This window comes from Salmo salar, chromosome ssa02 (genome assembly GCF_905237065.1).
Source record: "Salmo salar chromosome ssa02, Ssal_v3.1, whole genome shotgun sequence".
Taxonomy (NCBI): Eukaryota; Metazoa; Chordata; class Actinopteri; order Salmoniformes; family Salmonidae; genus Salmo; species Salmo salar.
Genome location: NC_059443.1, coordinates 14,402,084 through 14,420,691, shown reverse-complemented (window position 1 = coordinate 14,420,691; position 18,608 = coordinate 14,402,084). Strand labels below are relative to the sequence as shown.

Sequence of the window (18,608 nt, the reverse complement as noted above, 5' to 3'; positions counted from 1 at the left end):
ACATATTCCACAAACACCCAAAGTGCCTTATTGCTATTATAAAATACTTACAAACATAATTAGAACAGTAAAAATAAATGTTTTGCAATATCCGTGGTATATGGTCTGTCATATACACGGCTGAATGCTGTTTTAGCCAATCAGCATCCAGTATCCAAACTACCCGGCTCAAAATAAACAATACATCTAGCCGGAAACCCTTCCCATACAATAAAGCGTTGCATGACAAATCATGTACTAAATAAAGCTTTATGAAAAGGATTTGCTACACAATTACAGAGAGCAACCACAAAGGTGGGCTATCAAATCCAATTTTATTTGTCACATACACATGTTTAGCAGATGTTATTGCGGGTATGTATAACAACAACAACAACGGTATGTATGAATGTAAATAACATGGCTAGGTAAATAATAACTGTGGCTACAGTACTGGCTACAAATTGATATCTAGTTAGCTGCTTTCAAACTCGTTTAGTGCTACTTACTCTGCCATGAAAATGGGATCATATGCATTGCCTCATCATGTAAGGAAGGTACACTGTGATGATGACAGTGCAATAACTTACCATTGTCATGCGCATGAATATGTCAGTCTACTAAACAAAGAAAGAACATGCATAACAACCGAATAGTACATACAGTTTGATATACTTACAATACAAATGGAACACAAAATGCACGTGACGTTGATGAAATTACAGTGCAGGGTATTGTTTACCAGGTGGTTGAGATGCGGTGTAGTGCTGTTTGGCTTCGTATCTGGTTAGCATCTAGCTAACTTAATCGGTTCTAATATGTCATCCCCATGCATTTTGCTAATACGACTCCATTTGAAAAATTATAAATTGAGCGTCGAGATTTAGCTTGTTCCGTGAGTTCAGCTGACAGTTGAAGGAAAGTAACATTTCCTGTAAAATCCAATAAGATAAAAAATAAGATAATATCCCTCCGCAGAATGCATAGACACATAAACAAGCGTCACTTCCGGTTCTAGATTTAACTTTCAAAACACATACTAGATGTGAAAGCAATATGTGAGATGGCTACATGTTTTTTGTTTGTTGCTTTCGTCTGAGAAGTTGCCTAATGTCAATGAACGAGAAAAAGGGAGGAGGAGAGAAACTGTAGATTGTTAAAATAGAGGCCTTTATCCCCGCCCCTTGTACGCTACTAGCGTGTTGATCTCACCGGCGACTGTCCGTCAGAGAGAAGCGACAGTGGATTTTACGGAAGATGCTGAAGAAACAGGAGCGGCTGGTAAGTTTCCGGATATCTGAATGTTATATTCATATCTTCATATATTTACAACATAGTATATACCCAACAGTGAGTTGTATTTAGATATAAAACAATGTGTTGACAATGCTTTTGTTCAGAAAGGACAGTGGGGGGAGCTGGCGCAAGGGAAAGACAATGTAACGTTAGCTAGCTACAGTACAGTATAATGTTACTGTCGAGAGCTCCATGATCACCAGAGGTGAGCGTGGTGTTGTGTCGGTAAAAATACTGTTTACTTGCCACGTATATATTGCTGGATAACGTTAGTAGTTTGTTGTCACAACGAACTTTGAGCTGGTTCAGGGATACATATGCAGCTTCATGTCAAAGAACAACAAAACCAACAATAGCTATCTAGGTACTATAGCTTGTAGTATGCCATAGCCCAACAGCCATATCCTCATAGCTATCTATGACGGTTATATAAAGTAAAGTTAGCGTTATATTGCCCTGGCAGGCCCACTGCCCACTTTATTGGTGTCGTTTTCCACTAGCACGGAACGGCGATGTTACTAACCCTCTAGTCATACTACCTCAAATACACGAATTGTTTTTATCTTCATATAACGTCAAAACAAATCAATTTAAAAGCAACTAAGCAGCATGTTGAATTTTGCTGATCAATAAAAAGTGTCAATGCAATAGTAGGTAGAGCAATGACCTAGATAGCACAACACACACTAACCACGAGGGTGTAGCTTTGGCTAAGCCTTGTTGCATTTAGTGTTCACGGTGTCGTTGTTATCGAGCATTGTGTTTTGTTTTTGACAGGTTCATAAAGTTGACTGAATTCTGTATCGTGCTTCCTCTGCAATTTAATTCAGGGGATGTTGTCTAGTTGACCGAATTTAATTCAGGGGATGTTGACTGAGTTTAATTCGGGGGATGTTGACTGAGTTTAATTCGGGGGGATGTTGACTGAGTTTAATTCGGGGGGATGTTGACTGAGTTTAATTCGGGGGGATGTTGACTGAGTTTTTAATTCGGGGGGGATGTTGACTGAGCTTAATTCGGGGGATGTTGACTGAGTTTAATTCGGGGGATGTTGACTGAGTTTAATTCGGGGGATGTTACGGATTTAATTCGGGGGATGTTGACTGAGTTTAATTCGGGGGGATGTTGACTGAGTTTTTAATTCGGGGGGGATGTTGACTGAACTTAATTCGGGGGGGATGTTGACTGAACTTAATTCGGGGGGATGTTATCTAATTGACTGAATTTAATTCAGAATCCAGCAAGGCAATGCAACCAGCCATGTAAACAAACACAAACAATTAGCCTACACACATACATACAGTTGAAGTCAGAAGTTTACATACACTTAGGTTGGAGTCAATAAAACTCATTTTTCAACCACTCCACACATTTCTTGTTAACACACTATAGTTTTGGTAAGTTGGTTAGGACATCTACTTTGTGCATGACACAAGTAATTTTTCCAACAATTGTTTACAGACAGATTATTTCACTTATAATTCACTGTATCACAATTCCATTGGGTCAGACGTTTATATACACTAAGTTGACTGTGCCTTTAAACAGCTTGGAAAATTCCAGAAAATGATGTCATGGCTGTATAAGCTTCTGATAGGCTAATTGACATAATTTGAGTCAATTGGAGGTGTACCTGTGGATGTATTTCAAGGCCTACCTTTCAACTCAGTGCCTCTTTGCTTGACATCATGGGGAAATCAAAAGAAATCAGCCAAGACCTCAGAAATGTTTTTTTACCTCCACAAGTCTGGTTCATCATTGGGAGCAATTTCCAAACGCCTTAAGGTACCACATTCATCTGTACAAACAATAGTACGAAGTATAAACACCACAGGAAAACGCAGCCGTCATACCGCTCAGGAAGGAGACATGTTCTGTCTCCTAGAGATGAACGTACTTTGGTGCAAAAAGGGCAAATCAATCCCAGAACAACAGCAAAGGACCTTGTGAAGATGCTGGAGGAAACAGGTACAAAAGTATCTATATACACAATAAAATGAGTCCTATATCGACATAACCTGAAAGGCCGCTCAGCAAGGAAGAAGCCACTGCTCCAAAACCGCCATAAAAAAGCCAGACTACGGTTTGCAACTGCACATGGGGACGATGATCAAAGATGGTACTTTTTGACGAAATGACCTCTGGTCTGATGAAACAAAAATAGAACTGTTTGGCCGTAATGACCATTGTTATGTTTGGAGGAAAAAGGGGGATGCTTGCAAGCCGAAGAACACCATCCCAACCGTGAAGCACGGAGGTGGCAGCATCACGTTGTGGGGGTGCTTTGCTGCAGGAGGGACTGGTGCACTTCACAAAATAGATGGCATCGTGAGGAGGGAAAAGTATGTGGATATATTGAAGTAACATGGCAAGACATCAGTCAGGAAGTTAAAGCTTGGTTGCAAATGGGTCTTCCAAATGGACAATGACCCCAAGCATACTTCCAAATTTATGGCAAAATGTCTTAAGGACAACAAAGTCAAGGTATTGGAGTGGCCATCGCAAAGCCCTGACCTCAATCCCATAGAAAATTTGTGGGCAGAACAAAAAAAGCGTGTGCGAGCAAGCAGGCCTACAATCCTGACTCAGTTACACCACCTCTGTCAGGAGGAATAGGCCAAAATTCACCCAACTTATTGTGGGAAGCTTGTGGAAGGCTACCCGAACCGTTTGACCCAAGTTAAACAATTTAAAGGCAATGCTACCAAATACTAATTGAGTGTATGTAAACTTCTGACCCACAGGGAATGTGATGAAAGAAATAAAAGCTGAATAAAACATTCTCTCTACTATTATTTAGACATTTCACATTCTTAAAATAAAGTGATCCTAACTGACCTAAGACAGGGAATTTTTACTCGGATTAAACGTCAGGAATTGTGAAAAACTGAGTCTAAATGTATTTGGCTAAGGTGTATGTAAACTTCTGACTTCAACTGTACATAGTCATTTGAATGGTGCTGAATGGGTGTATCAAGTCATTCACAGAAAGCTCTGCCTGCCTCTCAGTCAGACAGCCTACATCAGAATGCATGACAGTAGTGTGTGTGTGTGTGAGTGCGACCTGAAGTTTATCATTATGGATAAATATGCTATTCTTTCTCAGAGAGCGAGCCTCTGGGGTCACAGAGGACCACCCATTACTACAACAGAAAAATGTTCAACTAGCGTGGCTTTCAACAACCATCAGTGCATAGTAAGACAATTGCAGACTAGGCTAAGTGCTGTATGCTTCAAAATTGCCTTTACAATGTATATACATACTTTTGGGGTGCATTTAGACGGCATGCTTAGCTAAACTGTGTTTTATAATTAGGCCTGCACATTTAGCAACACTTCCAATGACCAGTTTAGCAATAGCTAGATGTACATGTATGTGTGTGCACAATTTAAATTGATTAATAACAGTTGTATAAACTAGACCTCTGCTAATAACTAGCCCTATAAACGATGAACAAGAGTTCATATTGACCTTTTTGAACTTTGATTAGCCTATCTCACAACATTTTTAACCACAGCCCTCCTCTTGGCCGCAGAGACAACATGTTTCTGTTTTAAATCTAATTTCCTACACATTTTGCCATGGCTTATGTCATGTTCCTATGCTATCTGAGTGACTTAAACATTATAACAAAATCAGTGGGGGGCATGGGTGCCATGACATTTTTACAATTTTAGGTTCATCCTGACTGTCTAGTTTAAATGACCTTCCCTAGTATGCATTCCATCTGTTACTGAAGTTGTTTCAGTTGAGTAGACTAAGCTACCTGGTGTTTCTGAGAGGGTCATGTACCAGGTTAGTCAGGGTGTTTGTTCTCTGATGCAAAGAGACAGACTTATGAAATCTGCTCAGTGCATGTTGCCTTGGTGATGAGTTTACACAATATAATGAAATGGTTATGAAACAGGCATAAAAAGCCATAGCCTACAGTGGGTGTCTACTATAATCACATGTCCTGAAAAATTAGACCTAGTGCCCTCATCTCACAGACATCATAAAAAACCGTTTAGTTCATTTCCACTGCAAAATGTTGTGAGTGTAATGCCGGAGCAATTCAGTGCTGTTTTGCAAACTGAAAATTTCACCATGTCTTACTGGCAAGAACCTGACTTATGAGGTAAAGCTACCAACAACCCAACCTCCAGTGGCGTTCTCCGTTCACGCAGGTCAGATGCACACCACTTTGTTCAGCGTCAGAAACATTTTTTTACTTGTTTAGGATGAGAATGATATCCTTAAAATGAACTAGTCTGTGTCAATGCCCACTGTAACTCAAGTTGTTCAGTTGAGTAGGCTAGGCTACCACCTGTGTTTATTCTTCCATGCAGTGTTATGAAATCTGCTCTCTGCAAGTTGCTGTGGTGGTAAGTTAACACAGCGTCATTGGATGGTTACTAAAGCAAAATAGTAGACAGCTAGGCGCCTATAATAAAGTCAACCATCCTTTACCCTGTGTGGGTGGTGTGTGTGTGTGTGTGTGTGTGTGTGTGTGTGTGAAGTTATTCAGTCCAGATGGGAGGGGGGGCTGTATCCGTGTTGGGCATAGGTGTGGAGTTAGTGTGTTTGCTCTTTATGTTTGCCTGTCAAAAGGAGGGAGAGGGGGGTGGTGGCAAAGTGAAACGGGGGGCGGGACTGGCACATCCATTGCCCAAGCCCCCTCCCTCTTTTTGCTCTGTCCTCGCTCTCTTTGCTCTGTCCTCGCTCTCTTCTCTCTGTTCTATTTATCTCTCACCTCCCCAGGCCCGCCATATTCTCTCGCTCACTGTCCCTCTTCCCCTCTCTTGCGCTCACCACATCTCTCTCTGTCCATCTTCTCTCCCTGTAACTCCATGTCTTTAGAGCTTAAATTGTACACCTTTATTCTCACTCTCACAATCCTTCAGTTCACCCCTTACCACCTGTCTAATCACAGTATCCCTTCCCCCCCTCTCTCTCTGTTCTTTTTCTGCCACTCCCTTGTGGACTGACATGTCTCTGTTACCAGTCCTGTCTTTCTCTTTCCCAGCCTGACTGCTGTCACTCACGGTGGCCTTTTTAATAAACCAGCCTCTGTTCCAGAACCCTGTTCCAGACAGCAGCACCTAGAACCTGTGTTAGGCTTTGGCGGGATACTGTATATACAGTGCTTTCGGAAAGTATTCACACCCCCTGACTTTTTCCACGTTATGTTACAGCCTTATTATAAAATTGATTAAATAAAAATCCTCGTCAATGGACACACAATACCCCGTAAGGACAAAGCAAAAACAGGTTTTTAGAACATTTTGCAAATGTATAAAACATTTAAACCTTCCCTTATTTACATAAGTATTCAGAACCTTTGCTATGAGACTCGAAATTGACCTCGGGTGCGACCTGTTTCCATTGATCATCCTTGAGATGTTTCTACACCTTGATTGGAGTCCACCTGTGATAAATTCAATTGATTGGACATGATTTGTAAAGGCATAAACCTGTCTATATAAGGTCCCACAGTTGACAGTGCATGTCAGAGCAAAAACCAAGCCATGAGGTCGACGAAATTGTTCGTGGAGCTTTGAGAGAGGATTGTGTCTCGGCACAGATCTGGGGAAGGGTACCAAAAAATGTCTGCAGTATTGAAGGTCCCCAAGAACACAGTGGCCAGGGAGGTGACCAAGAATCTGGTGGTCGCTCTGACAGAGCTCCAGAGTTCCTCTGTGGAGATTGGAGAACCTTCCAGAAGGACAACCATCTCTGCAGTATTCCACCAATCAGGCTTTTATGGTAGAGTGGCCAGACAGAAGCCTCTCCTCAGTAAAAGGCACACGGCAGCACCTAAAGGACTTTTAGATCATGAGAAACAAGTCTCTGGTCTGATGAAACTTAAGATTGAACTATTTGACCTGAATGCCAAGCGTCATGTCTGGAGGAAACCTGGCACCATCTCTACGGTGTATTTTTGAATGCCCTGTACTTTATACCGGGATATTTGAAAATGGCCACGAAGTTTTTCAATACTATTTAATATTTGTAGCTACTTTTTAAGTTAATACCTGCAGTCAACTTGTGCAGTACATTAGGAGATAAAGCCGAGTGCGTTCTTCATTTCACCTGTGACATAATTTGACATTATGAAGCTTACCGTAGTTCCCCAGAACAGTCATGTGTTTGTTTGTAAATAACACAACGGGAGGAAGCAGGTCCAATGTGTTCTATATCTATCAGAGTCTCTGTTCTGCAGCGCACATGAGATGAATTTACACTACAATTCACTATTAAATGTTTGCCATCCGATATCTTAATGGCTTTCTGCCATAAATCACAAGAGTTCTGGTTGATTTATCTGTTCAGTTGCCATTTTTCCCTGTGCTTCTCACTAGTGTTTTTTTTCCTCCTCCGTTCTCCTCCCCCTCTGCTCTGCTTTTTAACATTTTATTTAACCAGGCAAGTCAGTTAAGAACAAATTCTTATTTACCATGGCAGCCAAACCCGGACGACGCTGGGCCAATTGTGCGCCTCCCTATGGGACTCCCAATCATGGCCGGATGTGATTCAGCTGGGATTCGAACCAGGGACTGTAGTGTCACCTCTTGCACTGAGATGCAGTACCGCTGCGCCGCTCGGGAGCCACCCGTGTAAACATGCTGCTCTTCCTTCAGAAAAGCCTTCATCACAACTTTGTTAATTTGCACAATTTCTCTCATTCACTCTTGCTTGTAAATGACATTCGGTAGCTACTAGCTATGCTTGTATAACATTATGAGCTGGATTTGCCTGTCTTTGCTAATAGTTTGTTTGTTTTCGCTCGTTAGCATTTAGCTAACAGTGTCTATGTGATTTCGCTATTAGTTTGTGCAAAATTTGTTAGCATTCTGGTAATAGAGGCCCAATTTGCCTTTCTTTCGTTTTTTGCGTCTCCCCATGCCGGTAAATCCCAGGGTGAGAGAAGGACGGTAATAGCCTGTGGTCTAATCATTTATCTGGCCCTCAGGCATTGAGACTATACACTGGACCAGCAGACCCTGCCCAGTGTCCAAGATAACTCATGTTCTATTATCAACCAAACTAGGTTCAGCAGCGCACTATTTTCATGCCCCCTCAAGCAAACGGTGATCATTTGCACCACAGATCAACATTTGTCATCACTTGTTTCTGTCCTACACAGGGTTAGATTGCATGTTTATACCTAATACCTACAGTTGAAGTCGGAAGTTTACATACACTTAGGTTGGAGTCATTAAAACTTGTTTTTCAACCACTCCACAAATTTCTTGTGAACAAACTATAGTTTAATAATTTTTCCAACAATTGTTTACAGACAGATTATTTCACTTTTAATTCACTGTATCAAAATTCCAGTGGGTCAGAAGTTTACATACACTAAGTTGACTGTGCCTTTAAACAGCTTGGAAAATTCCAGAAAATGATGTCATGGCTTTAGAAACTTCTGATAGGCTAATTGACATCATTTGAGTCAATTGGAGGTGTACATGTGGATGTATGTCAAGGCCTACCTTTCAACTCAGTGCCTCTTTGCTTGACATCATGGGAAAATCAAAATAAATCAGCCAAGACCTCAGGAAAAAAAATGTGGACCTCCACAAGTCTGGTTCATCCTTGGGAGCAATTTCCAAATGCCTGAAGGTACCATGTTCATCTGTACAAACAATAGTACGCAAGTATAAACCCCATGGGACCATGTAGCCGTCATACCGCTCAGGAAGGAGACGTGTTCTGTCTCCTAGAGATGAACGCACTTTGGTGCCGAAAAGTGCAAATCAATCCCAGAACAACAGCAAAGGACCTTGTGAAGATGCTGGAGGAAACCGGTACAAAAGTATCTATATCCACAGTAAAACAAGTCCTATATCAACATAACCTGAAAGGCCGCTCAGCAAGGAAGAAGCCACTGCTCCAAAACCGCCATAAAAAAGCCAGACTACGGTTTGCAACTGCACATGGGGACAAAGATATTACTTTTTGGAGAAATGTCCTCTGGTCTGATGAAACAAAAATAGAACTGTTTGGCCATAATGACCATCGAGGCTTGCAAGCCGAAGAACACCATCCCAACCGTGAAGCACGGGGGTGGCCGCATCAGTTGCTGCAGGAGGGACTGGTGCACTTCACAAAATAGATGGCATTGTGAGGAGGGAAAAGTATGTGGATATATTGAAGCAACATCTCAAGACATCAGTCAGGAAGTTAAAGCTTGATCGCAAATGGGGTCTTCCAAATGGACAATGACCCCAAGCATACTTCCAAAGTTGTGGCAAAATGGCTTAAGGACAACAAAGTCAAGGTATTGAAGTGGCCATCACAAAGCCCTGACCTCAATCCTATAGAAAATGTGTGGGCAGTACTGTAAACGCATATGCGAGCAAGGAGGCCTACAAACCTGACTGTTACACCAGCTCTGTCAGGAGGAATGGGCCAAAATTCACCCAACTTATTGTGGGAAGCTTGTGGAAGGCTACCTGAAACGTTTAACCCAAGTTAAACAATTTAAAGGCAATGCTACCAAATACTAATTGAGTGTATGTAAACTTCTGACCCACTGGGAATGTGATGAAAGATAAGAAGCTGAAGTAAATCATTCTCTACTATTTTTCTGACATTTCACATTCTTAAAATAAAGTGGTGATCCTAACTGACCTAAGACAGGGAATTTTACTAGGATTAAATGTCAGGAATTGTGAAAAGCTGAGTCTAATTGTATTTGGCTAAGGTGTATGTAAACTTCCGACTTCAACTGTATATGTCAGGGTTAGATCGCAAGTTAGTACCTAATACCTATATGTCATCTATGCCGTTTCACTTTCTCCCTTTTCTACAGGCTGGCACAGGACAAGGGACCTTTTTTTGGTAACTGAAGCCAGCGACTTCCTACAGTAGGTAATGGGTAGGCTGAAGCCAGCGACTTCCTACAGTGGGTAATGGGTAGGCTGAAGCCAGCGACTTCCTACAGCGGGTAATGGGTAGGCTGAAGCCAGCGACTTCCTACAGTAGGTAATGGGTAGGCTGAAGCCAGCGACTTCCTACAGTGGGTAATGGGTAGGCTGAAGCCAGCGACTTCCTACAGTGGGTAATGGGTAGGCTGAAGCCAGCGACTTCCTACAGTGGGTAATGGGTAGGCTGAAGCCAGCGACTTCCTACAGTGGGTAATGGGTAGGCTGAAGCCAGCGACTTCCTACAGCGGGTAATGGGTAGGCTGAAGCCAGCGACTTCCTACAGCGGGTAATGGGTAGGCTGAAGCCAGCGACTTCCTACAGCGGGTAATGGGTAGGCTGAAGCCAGCGACTTCCTACAGCGGGTAATGGGTAGGCTGAAGCCAGCGACTTCCTACAGCGGGTAATGGGTAGGCTGAAGCCAGCGACTTCCTACAGCGGGTAATGGGTAGGCTGAAGCCAGCGACTTCCTACAGCGGGTAATGGGTGGGCTTTTTCTGAAACCCTTGTCTGGTTGCGTATCTCAATAGCTGTTGTCTTGTTCAACAATGGCCCCTCTGAACACATTGTAGAAGGAAATGATAAGGCCTTTCTTAAGGGCACCTGAATCGCTGCCTCTGTATTGCAAGGTCAGAACATTAATGATCCTAGTCATTTTCAACAGTTTCTCTTTGTGCCTCTGTGTTGTGTATAGGAGTGTTGTGCTATGTAGAAAATGTTGGATGAAATGTTTTTTTTCTCTGCAAATCCTTGAGAGGCTCTAAGAATGACCTGCAAGGTCAGCTCTTTCATAGGCTGAAGAGTTAGGCTACAATCTTCATTGTTTGCCTGCTTACCTGGCACACCCATTAGCTGGCACACAGCATTATTCACACTGATGTGACGGTAAATGTTATAACGCCCATGCTTTTGTGTTTTTTAACAATAGCATCTAGCATTGTTCTGGGTGGAAACAAGCAGAAGTCATGCGATTTGTAGGAATTTTCCAATCTCTGTCTCCTCTTCTGTCTTGACCGCAGACTTACCCACAAGTAACAGTGACAGTCCCCAGCAGCCCTCTGTCGATGCAAAGAGCAGTCTTTGTTTGTTCATTGGCATGGCTTCTATGTTTCGCTGAGTCACTATGAATGCATAGCATCTTAGCCTGGCTAGCTATTATTGAAATATTCTCAGCACTCCTTCCCTCTACACGGAACGCCTGGACAATGTCAGATAATAATAATATTTGTATCTTTTAGTACAAAACATTCCAGTATAGAGCTGCGATGATAAACCAAAAATGATCAACACCGATCACTTATCGCAGGCATTTTGCTGATATTGTTCATTACGAGCCTATACTAGAAACATTTGAAGTTTGAAATGAAGTAAGTTTGCTAATGTGGGTGATTTTTAATGGGACAATTGATGGCTACAACCATCAAACTAGTATATAACATGTTTTTAAATGTTATAAATGTATTATTCTATTTATTGTTATCGCATCAATTCAGGCAATTTATTGCGATATGGATTTTTGTCCATATCACCCAGCTCTATTCCTGTAGCGTTCCAAAAACTCCTGGCCGTCTCTTGAACTCTATTGCATTTGTGTGGTGTTTTCATTGACCTCTCACAATGTCTTATTTGATCTGATCTCTCCTTTCCATTGACCTCTCACAATGTCTTATTTGATCTGATCTCTCCTTTCCATTGACCTCTCACAATGTCTTATTTGATCTGATCTCTCCTTTCCATTGACCTCTCACAATGTCTTATTTGATCTGATCTCTCCTTTCCATTGACCTCTCACAATGTCTTATTTGATCTGATCTCTCCTTTATTGATTCAACAGGTCTTTATTTGATCTGATCTCTTCTTTCCATTGACCTCTCACAATGTCTTATTTGATCTGATCTCTCCTTTCCATTGACCTCTCAACAGGTCTTTATTTGATCTGATCTCTTCTTTCCATTGACCTCTCACAATGTCTTATTTGATCTGATCTCTCCTTTCCATTGACCTCTCAAAAGGTCTTTATTTGATCTGATCTCTCCTTTCCATTGACCTCTCAACAGGTCTTGTTATTTGACCTGATTGCTCCTCTTTGATCCTGGTGCTCCTCCTCCTTATGGCTACTCAGTAGGTGTGTGCTAAAGTAGGCGTGTGTTGACCATGTTCAGATCAGACCCTCTGGAAGCACAATACTCCGATTGTACCTATTGCCTCTTATCAGCTTGAGAGAGAGACAAACTAATTCAGCCAGTCAACCTGTTGATATTGACAGGTAGCAGCCTGATCTACAAGGATAATGGCCATCCAGGACCCGGACCCGGTAACTACACCTATAATAGTATGTGCAGTCTGTCAAGTCTAGCCAGTCTTTTTGTGAGGGGGTGTGTGTGTGCGTGTATAAGACAATTTGCAGCTGTGTGTTTGGTTCTCTGTGTGATAGGCTACTGATTTTGTTTGTTTGCTTGAGAAAGAGGGAGAAACAGATTCCCCGGACTGTAATTCAGCCACTCAACCTGTTGATATTGACAGGTAGCAGCCTGATTTACAAAGATAATGACCGACCTGGACCAGGAAACAACACCTGTAGTATGTTGTTCTCTCACCTAGCTACCTTATGATGAATAGACTACTGTAAACAGACCAGGGTTTAAATACCATTTAGGGTATTTCAGTAAGGCCTTATTTCAAAGACATTTTGGAAGTATTTAGATATTTTCTCTTTGAAAATACAAGTATTTGAATATTAGAATGTATTTGTAAATAAACTTGGAATGTTTGGGCATGTATTTGAAAATACTCAAATACACAGACAAATGTATTTTTAAATACTCTATGCATTTGAACCCTGGCCTGCTTGGTCCTATAATGGACCTGGACCCAACACCTATTGTGTGTGTGTGTGTGAGACAGATTGCAGCTGTGTGTTTGGTTCTCTGTGGGCTAGGTTACTGAGTTCTCTTTGTTGGCTTGGTGGTAACGTAGCCTAAATGCAGTTGGCTTGGTGGTAACGTAGCCTAAATGGAGTTGGCTTGGTGGTAACGTAGCCTAAATGCAGTTGGCTTGGTGGTAACGTAGCCTAAATGCAGTTGGCTTGGTGGTAACGTAGCCTAAATGCAGTTGGCTTGGTGGTAACGTAGCCTAAATGCAGTTGGCTTGGTGGTAACGTAGCCTAAATGCAGTTGGCTTGGTGGTAACGTAGCCTAAATGCAGTTGGCCAATGGGTTAGAAAGTTTAGTCAAATTAACAGCACCATTGTTTGCACTGTGTCCATAGGGTTAGTCTGTCACTGTGTCCATAGGGTAAGTCTGTCACTGTGTCCAAAGGGTTAGTCTATCTGTCACTGTGTCCATATAGGGTTAGTTTAAGGCAGGGGTCTCCAACAAGATGGATTGACAAGAGGATGTGGAGTAAAATGTGATGGATTGACACAGTCAGGGACACAGGATCGAGTGGATGAATTAACTTGTGATCAAATTCTAGTAGGGAAAATCCTTCCTTTGTCTTCCTAATCGCAGTTCTTCTGAAGCGAGAGTAGAAATGCTGACGTATAACTCTGTTTCTGTTTGATTTGACGTGTTTACACTAAGAAGCTGGTAGTGAGCATAGGGGAAGGTGAGTCGGCGTACAGCAGTAACCTAGCCTTATCACCACCCTCATCTTTCTTTCAAACCCCCTTTCTCACGGTATCAACTTGCCGCTGCCTGGTGTGGCGTTCTACAGTATAGCAGGTTTTGTGTTGCGTATATCATAAAATACAACACTCTCTCGACCAATCAGAATGGAGTATTCAGCCAAGCCATGGTATAAGCCTAACTGCAATAACATGTCATTTCAACTGGTCACTAAATTACACAGACAGGTGAAGAGTTGCATGGATAAAAGAAGAAGAATGAAGTAAGTCAGAAGAATACTCAACCAGAGGACAAATCCAGGTTATGGACAAATCCCCCACCCCTCTCTGCCTCTCTCTCCCTCGCTGCCTCTCTCTGCCTCTCTGCCTCTCTCTCCCTCTCTGCCTCTCTCCCTCTCTGCCTCTCTCTCCCTTTCTGCCTCTCTCTGCCTCTCTCCATCTCTCTCTCTGCCTCTCTCCATCTGCCTCTCTCAGAATGTTAGAGGGGCCCATTCTGTCAGTGTAGCCGAGAGAATGGATTGGCTCGCTAGTTCCCACTTGAAAAAAGGTTTGCTGGAGAACTTGTCACACCTGTAAGGGGCTTTTTTTTCTCTTGCAGGGGTTAAGGTTAAAGGTCATGGTTGAAGCATAGCACACCTTACACTTCTTCAGATTGTCCTCATAGGATAGGCCTCCAGCAACGCCTGAAGCACAGCATTACATCTAGACCAGAGCTCTCCAACTCTGTTCCTGGAGATCTATCCTCCTGTAGGTTATCACTCCAACTCAGTTCCTGGAGATCTATCCTCATGTAGGTTATCACTCCAACCCTGTTCCTGGAGATCTATCCTCCTGAAGGTTATCACTCCAACTCTGTTCCTGGAGATCTATCCTCCTGTAGGCTTTCACTCCAACCCCAGTTGTAACTAACCTGGTTCAGTTTATCAACTAGCTAATCATGGACTGTATGATCCCGCTACTCATTAGTAAACACCCGACTGCTTCAGCTATCACTGTCCATGTAGGGTCAAATGATATTCAACTACAGGAATCTGAGCAACTTAAAAAGGACTTTAAATCACTGATTCATACTGTAGTTAAATCAGGTAAACAATGCGTTATTTCAGGTCCATTCCCGTCTCCACGCTCTACGGATAATCATTTCAGTCGTATACGCCAGATACACATCTGGCTTAAAGGTTATTGTTGTTCAATAAGCATACAATATGCATAAAATGTTTTATAAAATGAATTGAAATGTATGCATTCACTACTGTAAGTCGCTCTGGATAAGAGCGTCTGCTAAATGACTAAAATGTAAATGCAGAACGACAGATTTTTACCTTGTCAGCTTGGGGATGCAACCTTACGTTAACTAGCCCAACACTCCTCTAACCACCTGCTTTACATTGCCAAGGTAAGTTGCTAGCTAGCATTAAACTTTTAACTTATAAAAAAACAATCAATCAATCATAATCACTAGTTAACTACACATGGTTGATGATATTACTAGTTTATCTAGCCTGTCCTGCTTTGCATATAATCGATGTGGTGCGCATTCGCGAAAAAGGACTGTCTTTGCTCCGACGTGTACCTAACCATAAACATCAATGTCTTTCTTAAAATCAATACACAAGTATATATTTTTAAACCTGCATATTTAGTTAATATTGCCTGCTAACATGAATTTCTTTTAACTAGGGAAAATGTGTCACTTCTCTTGCAAACAGAGTCAGGGTATATGCAGCAGTTTGGGCCGCCTGGCTTGTTGCGAACTGTGAAGACTATTTCTTCCTAACAAAGACAGCAGACTTCGCCAAACAGGGATTATTTAACAAAAGCGCATTTGCGGGAAAAAAAGCACAATCGTTGCACGACTGTACCTAACCATAAACATCAATGCCTTTCTTAATAACCTCTATGGGCTAGGTGGGACGTTTGCGTCTCACCCTAGTCAACAGCCAGTGGAATCCCGTGGCGCGATATTCAAATACCTTAGAAATGCTATTACTTCAATTTCTCAAACATATGACTATTTTACACCATTTTAAAGACAAGACTCTCGTTAATCTAACCACACTGTCCGATTTCAAAAAGGCTTTACAACGAAAGCAAAACATTAGATTGTCAGCAGGGTACCCAGACAGAAATAATCAGACACCCATTTTTCAAGCTAGCATATAATGTCACAAAAACCAAAACCACAGCTAAATGCAGCACCAACCTTTATTGATCTTCATCAGATGACACTCCTAGGACATTGTTATACAATACATGCATGTTTTGTTCAATCAAGTTCATATTTATATCAAAAACCAGCTTTTTACATTAGCATGTGACTAGCATTCCCACCGAACACTTCCGGTGAATTTACTAAATTACTCACGATAAACGTTCACAAAAAACATAACAATTATTTTAAGAATTATAGATACAGAACTCCTTTATGCAATCACGGTGTCCGATTTTAAAATAGCTTTTCGGTGAAAGCACATTTTGCAATATTCTGAGTAGATAGCCCAGCCATCACGGGCTAGCTATTTAGACATTTAGCCCTCACCAAAGTCAGATTTACTATAAGAAAAATTGGATTACCTTTGCTGTTCTTCGTCAGAATGCACTCCCGGGACTTCTACTTCAATAACAAATATTGGTTTGGTTCCAAATAATCCATAGTTATATCCAAATAGCGGCGTTTTCTTCGTGCGTTCAAGACACTATCCGAAGGGTAAAGAAGGGTGATGCGCATTTCGTGACAATTTTTTTTCAAACTATACCATTACCGTACTTCGAAGCATGTCAAACGCTGTTTAAAATCAATTTTTTCTGCGATTTTTCTCGTAAAAAAGCGATAATATTCCGACCGGGAGTCGTTGTTTTCGTTCAAAGACTGAAAATGTAAACATGGAGTCGTCTCGTGCACGCGCGCGCCAGTCTCATTGTTCTCAGATCGACCACTTACCAAATGCGCTACTGTTTTTCAGCCATGGCCTGCAAAGTCATCATTCAACGTTCTGGCGCCTTCTGAGAGCCTATGGGAGCGTTAGAAAATGTCACGTTACAGCAGAGATCCCCTGTTTTGGATAGAGATGATCAAGAAGGCCAAGAAATGGTCAGAGAGGGCGCTTCCTGTTTGGAATCTTCTCAGGTTTTGGCCTGCCAAATGAGTTCTGTTATACTCACAGACACCATTCAAACAGTTTTAGAAACTTTAGGGTGTTTTCTATCCAAATCAAACAATTCTATGCATATTCTAGTTACTGGGCAGGAGTAGTAACCAGATTAAATCGGGTACGTTTTTTTATCCGGCCGTGCAAATACTGCCCCCTATCCCCAACAGGTTAAAATCAATACACAGAAGTATATATTTTTAAACCTGCATATTTAGCTAAAAGAAATCCAGGTTAGCAGGCAATATTAACCAGGTGAAATTGTGTCAGTTCTCTTGCGTTCGTTGCACGCAGAATCAGGGTATACAGAATCTGTCTCGTTGCGAACTAATTTGCCCGAATTTTACGGAACTATGAAATAACATTGTAGGTTGTGCGATGTAACAGGAATATTTAGACATATGGATGACACCCGTTAGATAAAATACGGAACGGTTCCATATGTCACTGAAAGAATAATGTTTTCGAGATGATAGTTTCCGGATTTTACCATATTAATGACCTAAGGTTTATTATATTATAGTTAAGTCTATGATTTGATAGAGCAGTCTGACTGAGCGGTGGAAGGCAGCAGCAGGCTCGTAATAGTCAAAGGTATATGGTTTAGAGAGAAATAGTCGACGCGTCATAATTCCTGTAATAACTTGCGGCTGATCTTGAAAGGGGTTCTTTCGTTATTTTACCGCTTCATGTCTTCCATAGAGAATGTCTTGATCTACTTCAAATAAGGTCTGTGTTTTGTGCTTAAACCGCCTCGGCGTTTTGATACCCGTGTAAATCTCACTAGGTAGCGTTTGTCAACATATTTTCATAAATCCACTCGACAAAATGTTTTATCTTCGCTTACATTGATCAGAGTTATATCCTATGGATATCTACACAGTTATAACACTGGCAAGGTGGTGTAACCCTAAACCAAACACAGACCTTATTATAAGTTAATCTAAAAATATCCTATGGAATAAATGAAGGAACCGCTTTTCAGATTTTGCTAAAAGGTGTCATGGGAATTATGACTCGCATTTTGATAGTCAATTCTTACCATGCCCATTGTTAAAATAGGATTTCCTGCATATAGAAATTACAGTTTTTGTTTTCAGCATTCATCACAGGTAACTTAAACTCTATTTTTATTATTCAAACAGTTGAGAGTATTTGTCTCCTAAGCAGACTCTTCAGTATCGTTGTCACTTCAGAGCTGTGTGTGCGTGTGTATATATACATATTAAAAAAAACATAATAATAATAATCGGCCGATTAATCGGGATCGGCTTTTTTGGCCCTCCAATAATCGGTATCGGCGTTGAAAAATCATAATCGGTCGACCTCTAGTACAAGCATTCTCTCCTCAAACCTGGCTCTCACTATAGCCTCATACAGGGCATGTGAGAATTGACAATATATAGCCATGGGGGTTGATATCGGAATTGGTCGATTCCCCATCAGGCTATACTGACTGCTCCCCCCCATAGCTTTAAATAGTTCTACAGGTGCTGCTAACATGGATGAAACTTTTGATGGACTTTATGTTATTGTTACACTAGTGTCGAGGTACTGTGTTGCCACTTCCTCGCAGAGGGGTATTGTTAGAAGTAATCTCATCTCCATCCAACTCAGGCCTGTCAGTAGTTACACAAGGAAGCGTCGCT

The 18,608-nt window shown here is 41.6% G+C and overlaps 1 protein-coding gene across 5 annotated transcripts in view; it reads left to right on the top strand.

The window, feature by feature from the left end:
- The first annotated feature begins 275 nt into the window (after positions 1 to 275).
- LOC106574737 (calcium-transporting ATPase type 2C member 1) overlaps positions 276 to 18,608 on the top strand; it is a 55,622-nt gene continuing 37,289 nt past the window's right edge. Inside the window, exons 1-2 of one of the 5 annotated variants that reach the window (XM_045712885.1) lie at positions 276 to 294; positions 1,178 to 1,260. In XM_045712885.1, coding sequence (XP_045568841.1) covers positions 1,237 to 1,260 — 24 coding nt within the window. In that variant the 5' untranslated portion in view covers positions 276 to 294; positions 1,178 to 1,236. Of the gene's footprint in view, positions 295 to 649; positions 1,261 to 4,381; positions 4,472 to 10,073; positions 10,129 to 12,360; positions 12,518 to 18,608 lie in introns of those variants that run through there. The other 4 variants (XM_045712891.1, XM_045712867.1, XM_045712877.1 and 1 more) reach the window with 4 other exon arrangements.